This window comes from Astatotilapia calliptera, unplaced genomic scaffold, assembly GCF_900246225.1.
Source record: "Astatotilapia calliptera unplaced genomic scaffold, fAstCal1.2 U_scaffold_13, whole genome shotgun sequence".
Classification (NCBI taxonomy): domain Eukaryota; kingdom Metazoa; phylum Chordata; class Actinopteri; order Cichliformes; family Cichlidae; genus Astatotilapia; species Astatotilapia calliptera.
In genome coordinates this window covers 1-9134 of record NW_020535652.1, presented here as the reverse complement: position 1 = coordinate 9134, position 9134 = coordinate 1, and the positions used below count along the sequence as shown (strand labels likewise).

The following is a 9134-nucleotide window of genomic DNA, read 5'->3' as shown; positions in this document are numbered from 1 at the left end:
TGGGGGCGCTGTTGTAAATGGTGGAGGTTTGCTCCTGAATGTAAGGTAAAAGGTCAATCAGTGTAACGTGTCATCAGGCTGTCGACATACCGGTGTCACTCGATCGACTTGCCGGTTGTTACTCCACTACATCTCGGTACCGCTAATCTTAACGTTATCTCAGAAAATGGCCAAAAAGCGGAGAGAAACCAGAGACACGGACGGCTTGTCCGTGGCACAGGAAGAGGTGAAGGCTAATGCCAGTAACTCCAAAGTCCTGAAAGGTAGGCTCATGGCGGTAGCTAATTGTTAAACGTTAACGAAAAAGAAGAGGAAAGCAAATAGAGACAGATGAAGCAATATGACCACTCGACTGCGTCCTTTTAACTTTGAGACCGTTACGTATTGCGAAGCAGCCTGAACCAGCTAGCTAAAGTTAGCCCTGCTTGATTTCGATGCTGTACTTTGTATCGCCAAACCTTATAAACAACACATCACAAAGTTGGCCAAAAATCCACCTCAGCCTCATTTAAGGTGTAATAACTTAAATGTTTAGTCAGCATACCTACATTAACCTAATAGTTTAAATTACTAAATCTTTTATCAGCGAAAAGATAAACTGCTGGTTAACAAAGACGGTTGGGGAAGTATTCATCTCCTCCAACGGTAAAGTAAGGATATGACAAAAAGTACTCCATAAGATTAATCATAAAAGCTCTTATTTCCAGAAAAATGTGCAGAATGTAATTCTAAAGTTATTTCAGTTTCAATGTTTGAGGGGGGTTAAAGTAATATTTAACCATTTTGTGTAAATGAAGTTTAATTAACTGTGCATTGTTAATTAAACTTCATTCGAGCTGCATTTCAAAAGCTCATGTCAAAAAGCTATTATATTAAGTGTAATGTATCGATTTGCATGAACTGTAAATGAAAAAGTAAAGTGCAAATGTACTCCAGCAATGTCAAAAGTAGCTAAGGTTACAGGGTGTATGTGAACCTTATTACATATTCACAGGTATTGTACTTACCTTGTACACATGGCGTGTGGATTACATATGAGTGTTTCCCTTTAGTCAAGGACTCGCATGAGTTCAGAGCTGAAGTGTTTTTTTTTCTTATGAACTTTGTTCCTTCTTGTCTAAATGACCAGCAAAACAAACAAACATAAAAACGTATAGAGATGCATTTTGAGTTTATCATATCTTTTGGTTGATTCGGTTTGCCTGGATCCATAAAGTGGACGTAGCCATGCTGACTTAACACATTGCTTTGTAGAGTAAAACCCTTGAGTTTGGCATTTGTCTATGGGCTTTTTGGAACTGGAAGTGACCATATTAGACAAGAAGATAAAACTGGGGAGTGCCAAGTGGAAAATAATGAAGGAATAAGGAACCACCCACACTCTGTCAGAAAGGGCTAATGAGTTGCTGGAAAATCAGCTGACTTTGGAGCCTGGTGTCCTGCTGGCCAGGTCCATCTTTTTTTTCTTTTCTTTTTTTTTTTTAATAAAATGTATGCCTCAAATAGACTCAGTCTTAATTTCCACCAGACAAGGCATCAGAAGTGCATAGCTATGTCCTGCTGTTAAAGAGGAAAAGTGGCACACAGCTATGAGGTTTATTTGCATAAGTGCTGGGAAGTGATATCCACACTCATTCTAAAGCTATGTGTGGACTGATGAAGTGTCTTTGTCTCAGATCACCTCTGAATGTGCTGCAAGTGATTACATCTGTCCAACTTGATTGGATCAGACAAGATGCATCTCAATGGCAGGAGTGACCAGATGGCAATACTGCTTTCTGACGTCATGCTCAGTTGTGTTTTTATGTCACACAAACTTTGTTGAGAATGTATTTAACCGCACCTTTTTAAGCATAATCTTTATTAGTGCCAAGTATTTGATTGAAGCTGATGGTAAAGTCAGCTTCAATCAAAAACTTACAAATTTTAAATATTAATTGAACAATTAAAAACCATAACATTCATATTTTACTCCCAGGTGTCAGCTTATCATCAGTGTCATAAGCTATCATCAAATATGTATGTGACACCAGACTCAGTATGTGTTGGCAGACCATCATAGTGTGCTGCAGTGTAGTAGTGTGGTTTTAAATGAGCAAACGGCAAAAAAAAAGCACTTCCTCTCTGCATATATTAAGATCTCACAGTTAGATATTGCAGTTCTCTCTTTCTATAATGTTTATGCTGAAAGCATCATTAAAGAGACAGTCTCAGCCATAGCCACAAGTGTCTCTCTCTCCCGAGAGAGAGAGATTCGGTTCCCCGTAGTGGCTTAAATGAGTGATGCTAATTATACAAAAGCTTACTTGTAGGATGTTTATCTGATTATAGTTTACTCTATGTTAACCGGGTGTTTGACTTACTTTCTCTCTCCACAGAGATTCAGCATAGCGCAGGGGGCTCAGCACGCATGTCTCTGTTGATTCTGGTGTCCATCTTCACCTGCTCTGCCTCAGTCATGTACCTTGTTTACAGGAACTTCCCAGAGCTTTCTGAGTAAGTTGCCCTGGTGTGGTTGTTTCAGCATGAAGTACAGTTTACCCAAAACACTTCTCAGATCTGAAGGAGTGGATTTTACTAGACATTGCTTTTCTGTTTAATAGATTAATTTCTGCTGTTTCACAGGTAGGGTGTATATAACTTTATTTCCATTCAGTGGCACACAGGCTTGAAAACTGAATGGTGATGAGTCATGGTTAAAAGACAAACAAACAAACAATAAACATCTTGCTGAGTACAACACAGCTTGAGCTGTAGGTCGTCTTGTGTTGAAGGCAAAGCTGTCATTATCTTGATGACTGTTTTCTCCCCAGCTAATGATGAGTTACACTTTCTGTTAGTAGTTCTGTTTGGTACCTATTCATAAAATACTCTGTATAAAAAAACTGACAGAAATTGCTTTATAACTAGTTGGGATTGTCTCTATAATATTTTGTGGTCTTTTCCTTACTGAGTGCCCTCAGGACTGTTGTAGAGTGGAGCTATACAAATGCTGTGCAATTAAATTGAATTTGGGGCAAAGGAGACAAACCACATAATGTTTGGATCTTTATTCAATGAAGTTAGGATTTCAGCTTAAAGGTTAATGAAAACAAATGCATTTAAAAATGTCTTTTGAGACCATTGGCTGCTTCAAAAGCATAATCTCCCTCAGTGTTTAACTGCGACATTGGAGATTGTTTTAAATTCTTTGGGGAGGCTTTACTCTTTGTTTAGAAATGTAAATAAAAGAAAAATAGAGGGGCATAGCAGAGTGGAGATACAGTAAATGGCCTCAGGGGTTGCTTTGAACTCAAGCCTCCGCTATTTTTAAGTACAGGTGAGCTTGACTGTGTTTGGAATGCCTTGCTAGTAAAATAGTTAATCAAGTGAAGAGTTAACCAAGACAGCCAGGCACCAGTGCACTCCTGATATACTTAGTTATTAGGAGCTCTGTACTGGTGGATTTTGGCAGTTTTTGTTAGGTAAATGAAGAAAAGGCTAAAAATGAGAGTAATTCTGACATAGTGTTCAAGTCCAGAACTGCTGAGATATGATTTAGAAGCAGTAAGAGAATATGTCAGCATGAAATTGGCAATGGAAAACTGGACAGATCCAGTCATTAAGCGAATGGGTTAAATGCAGAGAGGAATTTCCCCACGGGGATCAGTAAAGTATAAATTATTATTAACTGCTGGTAGACATGGTTCATTAGAAGAGTTGGACCCATAATAGTAAAACATGCATGTAGAGTTTTTCTCTGTACTTGTACAGCTTCAATTTTGAACATACCTGCTAAGAAACACACTATTCTCACTGGTAGTGCTAATTCACAAACCAATTACATAATCATTTGCTGATTTTTATATATTAAAAACGACTGGAAAGGGTTTTAAGTAAATTGTGACTGACACAAGATTTATTTTATTTTTTCCAGTGATGAAATGGAGAAAATCAAGATCCCCAAAGACATGGATGATGCTAAAGCTTTGGGAACAGTATTGTCTAAATACAAAGACACCTACTACACCCAGGTGTTGGTGGCCTACTTTGCAACATATGTTTTGTATCCTTGGAGAAAACATCACCCTTTATGTAAAATATGTACTTTACTACTTACTCTGAACTACTTTGCTGAGGTTCAGGCTAAGTAAAGCTGTCTGGTTTGCATTGATAGTTTGCACTAGCTATTCAGTTAACTTTGTGTTAACTGAAGTTATTATTTTATTGTCTTTTTCTGGCTACAGCTTCATTAGTTTCTTGTGACTGAATCTTTCAGCTGGCATTCCTGACAAAGTATGACCATGTATGACCTTTCAGAACTGTCAGTGGTATCTCCCACGTGTAAAACTTATGACTCAGATTTTTTCTAATAATTCTTTCAGAGTGTCAGCTCTAAGTCTGCTGTAAAAGTCAAGCAAGCAGAACTTTGTATCCAATATTGGATGTCTCTGAGGATAAATCTAGTGTGTGCACACAATCTCATTTTAACTGCTCAACCTACAGACAAAGTATTACCATCATTGTAGTGGGTTTTTCTTTTAGGGCTTAAGTGGGAAGAGGAATCTTGTGTGGAGCTCATTTTTAAAGAAATACACCTTAACACTTTTACCAGCCTCCAGACTTTTGCAATCCCTGGATCGATCTTCCTCAGCATACTGTCTGGATATCTTTATCCGTTCCCTCTGGCTCTTTTCTTGGTGTGCTTGGTGAGTAAGAACAGTATGAAATTTGTAAGAAAAAAACATTGAGTTTATTTATGTAAGGATGTCAAGCCACAGCCTTTTGTTAAATAGATGGATGATTACATCTCTTAAAGTTTTTCATACAGTGGAATTATAATTTACAGTTATGGTTACATCTTTAATGACTTTAAAGAAGGGGGAAAAAAGTGATTGATTAAATGTTCCTTAGCAAGCTGCACCACAACCAGATGCTTTTGGCAACCATCATCATCAACCTCCTGCATAAGTCTGGCTGAATGTTTGACCACTTTTCTTTGCAAAATTTTCCATCTTACCACATTTAAATTAGTTGATTTTTAAGCACAATCCAAACATTTTCAAAAGGGTTGAGGTCAGAGCTTTGGAAATGCTCTTCCAGAAGTTGATCTTTATCTGTTATAAAACCAGTTTTGGTGTGTTTGGGATCATTGTCCTGTTGGAACACACAACTGTGTCAAAGTTTCAACTTTGTAGCTGTTGATTAGACACCTTAGCTTCACTACTGGAACTTCAACATTATGCACTCCACACTGTATATAAATGCCACTTGTTTTGCACATATTCAACTCTGTATATTTTATATATTTTATTATTATTATTATTATTATTATTTTATTTTATTTTATTTTTACTATTTAATTTGTAAAAATGTGTATACACACACACACACACACACACACACACACACACGTAGGAAAATATTTAGTATACACATCCAGAAATGCATACACTATTATATATTGTACATATATTTATTAGTTTCAGGTTGGCCATTCTTGTATTTTGCTCGTTTGTGTTGTTGTGTTTGCACATCTCTGTTGCTTGTGGGGCTCGCACACAAGAATTTCACTCGCATGTGCTGTGCCAGTGTGCCTGCACATGTGATGTGACAATAAAAGTGATTTGATTTGATTTGATTTGATTAGAAGAGAATTTGAAGAATTTGGAAGTAGTCTTTATTTTTTCCAATGTACCAATACCAGTGCAGCAAAACAGCCCCAGAGCCTGATACTAAGGCTATAGCTGATATCGTGTTCTTAGCCTCACCTTTACTCCCTCCAAATATAACTCTTATCGTTGTGACCAAATAGCTTAATCTTAATTTCATACGATTGTAATACTTTTCTCCAAAAGCTCTTTGGCTCGTCCATGTGGGCAGCTGCAAATTTCAGTTGAGGTTTTCAGCAGTTTGCAATTCATGAGCCTTGGTTTGGTTGTTCCTGAACATCCTAGCCAATATCCTCTCAAGGCCTTCTTCCAGACCTTGGTAAAGTGGTGACTTGTCTGATTAACTTGTACAACTGGAATCTACAGTTGTTTAGAACTGGCTCCAAGAGACAATCCCAACTTTTGTAAATCCAAAGCTCACCTTCTTAGAACTTTACTGAGTTCTTTTGATTTTTTTTTCCCCACCATTGCCATGATGTTTTGTCAGTGCTTTGGTCTGACCAAACAATCCTTTTTATGCTGGCAAAGATCCAGTTAATCATGATCACTACTTAGTCTTTGTCACATTCAAAGACACTATAGAACCTTCAGCACCACTTTTTAGCTTTAGCTTGTATGTATATTTTCAACCCTGTATGGATTAGAAGAAACTCTAAAATAAATTAAAACTCGTGGACACAATTTTTGTTTTTAAAGTCATTAAAGATGTATGCTGTACAATAATTTCACTCTGTGGCCTAAAATGATCATGAAATTCATGCCCATGATGAATTTATGCAACACTTCCAACCACAACTGTAAATGTAGAGCAGACAGCAGTGTAATCACGTGGCTTTTTGTATATTTTTGAAGGGAAATTCCACATTTAAACATGCAAGGATAGAATGAAAATGTCACGTTTAACATTGTCACCAGTTTAACCTCAGTACCTGCATGAACAGCATACAGCTGCGTGTGACTATGTTGCATCATAGTCTCCTGTGACCACTTGGCTGGTTGTTGTTTTTTTTTCTTGTGGACTTTTTTTTTCCCTGTAAATACGCGATGCATTCACACTAGTGGTTTAGCCTTGTTCACACTAAACCATGATGTTTTTGCTGTTACAGCCAAGAAGGGCTTTGGTTAGTGTGAAAACCCAGAGACCTTTTCTTTGAAACTACATGCAGCTTTTCTTAACACCTCACCTCTGCTGCTAGCATTATGAAAGCGATGGAATATGGAAATTGTGTTGCATTATAGTTAATAATCATATTTAGAGATACATATTTAATTTGTGAAGGACTCTAAATGTTTTATGAGTCAGGTACAAGAAGAGTCATTTCTGCTTCTAGCTTTGAGATATTTTTTTTTCTGTATTATCTTCCTCAGTCACTCATCATTTTCTGTCTGTTGGCAGTGCTCTGGCTTGGGTGCTTCGTTCTGTTATATGCTGTCATATCTGGTGGGCAGACCAGTGGTCTACAGATATCTCACAGAGCGAGCACAGAAATGGTCTCAGCAGGTAGGAGCTTTGACAGGAAAGAACCTTTTTTTTGTTTGTTTTATTTTGGGGTTTTTTTTGTTCTTTTCATATATTTATGCATTTTCTTTGTGCTTTGCTTTAGTTGTACTGGTTTTGAGTTGCATTTAAAGACCCACAAATATATTGCCAAATAACAACAACAACAACAACAACATTTACCTCAAGATGCTTTATACTATAATGTAAAGACCCTACAATCATATAGAGGAAGCCCCAACAATCAAACGACCCCCTTTAAGCATGCACCTGGCAACCATGGGAAGGAAAAACTCCCTTTTAACAGGAAGAGACCTCAGGAAGAATCATGCTCAGGGAGGGGTGGACATTTTTCACAATCGGTTTGAGGGGAGGGGAGGAAGACAGTACAAACGACCTGCTGTGGAAGAGGACCAGACATTAATAATAACTAATGATCAAAGTGCTTTGTAAGCTTGTAATGAGTGAAGAAGTACTTTATGGAAATCTCCCAGCAACCTAGGCCTATTGCAGGGTAACTAAGGGTTATGTGCTTTAGCAAAAGGGAAAGTTTTAAGCCTAATCTTAAAAATAAAGAATTCAAACTGGTAGCTGTTTCCGCAGAAGAGGGGTGTGAAAACTAAAGACTGCCTCCTACTTTTAAATACCCTACGAACCACAAGGAAGCATGCAGTGTGAGAGTGAAGTGCTCTATTGGAGTGATATGGTACTATGAGGCCTTTAAGATAAGATTGGACTGAATTAGTCAAGACTTTGTATGAGAAGAGATGGGTTTTAAATTTGATTTCTCTCTCTCTATCGTGCTATACATGTTTTAATGATTGCTTAATGAGATGAGCTTTAATATCCCCAGTATTGCCCCGTATTCCACAGCACAGCAGTCTTCCAACATGATTTTAATAAAAGCTGATCATTTATTTATTGTTTGTAATTTCAGAAATATTCTGCTCATGATTTTTCTTATATTTTTTTTTAATGGCAGGTTGATAAACATAGAAATCATTTAATCAATTACATCATCTTCTTGAGGATAACCCCCTTTCTACCCAACTGGTTCATCAACATCACCTCACCTGTCATCAATGTGCCTTTGGGGGTTTTCTTCATCGGTACCTTTCTTGGTAAGACTGTTTTTCTCTCTACTGCTGGATCCATTTCGGTAATGTTTTCCACCAATGACTAACCTTCATTCCACACTGATCAACAGGAGTGGCTCCACCATCCTTTGTAGCAATCAACGCAGGTACAACACTGTACAAACTCACCACGGCAGGCGAAGCCGTGTCCTGGAACTCCCTGGCTGTGCTCGGTGTACTAGCCGTGCTCTCGATTTTACCCGTCTGCTTCCAGAAGAAGCTGCAGCAGAAACTAGAGTAGAGCCCGTCACCTCACCTCAGCAACTCATCTGCTGGCTGATCCCAACATCTCCCTTACCTCGCCTCAGGAACATGCAGCGGTCACTGAAGCTGCTCCGCATCCATCTCGTAGGCGGTGGAGGAATTGCCAAGCACTCATCAACCACAAAAATGCATGCAGTGGTGGGTTGTTCCTGATGTAAAGTACAAACAGTCCACTGCTTGCACAAGTTGTTTTTGGTTTCTGTGACTCATGGTATAAATATTAGAAACTGTTTTTTTGTTGTTTTTATTTAATGCACTGCTTGTTATATAATTGTATGATCTTCTTCAGACAATAAAAGGTGCCACTTGCAGGATGCTTTCCTAAAGTGCAGGTCACAGTTGTTCCACATGGCCTTATTTCATGGGGAATAACGTGCCTGTGTTGTCTTTTTAGGAACTCTGTCATCAAACAGTGTAATCAGCATCTTGTTCAGATTATTCTGGACATTTTATTTCTAAATACTCAACAAACAGGCACTTGGACAACAGCCGAAGAGTTGCTACATCCTGTTAGTAGCACCTTTAACACCCACTCCCGTTTTAATATTTATTTCTCCTGCATTTGTCTACTTAATAGAATCTGAT

General features: G+C 38.1%; 1 protein-coding gene across 1 annotated transcript; it reads left to right on the top strand.

The window, feature by feature from the left end:
* Positions 1-9128, top strand: LOC113017470 (transmembrane protein 41B-like). The gene is made up of 7 exons (XM_026160619.1): positions 1-263; positions 2379-2496; positions 3917-4045; positions 4595-4688; positions 7048-7152; positions 8132-8270; positions 8357-9128. The coding sequence occupies exons 1-7, from the start codon at positions 167-169 to the stop codon at positions 8524-8526; spliced, it is 852 nt and encodes a 283-aa protein (XP_026016404.1). The 5' UTR covers positions 1-166; the 3' UTR covers positions 8527-9128.
* The last annotated feature ends 6 nt before the right edge of the window (positions 9129-9134 follow it).

Bases quoted from the DNA above. Each gene is read 5' to 3' on its own strand.
- LOC113017470 (XM_026160619.1), top strand. From the start codon at position 167: ATGGCCAAAAAGCGGAGAGAAACCAGAGACACGGACGGCTTGTCCGTG. The intron at 4,689-7,047 runs GTGAGTAAGAAC...GTCTGTTGGCAG, and splicing joins CTCTTTTCTTGGTGTGCTTG to TGCTCTGGCTTGGGTGCTTC. The intron at 7,153-8,131 runs GTAGGAGCTTTG...TTTTAATGGCAG, and splicing joins CACAGAAATGGTCTCAGCAG to GTTGATAAACATAGAAATCA.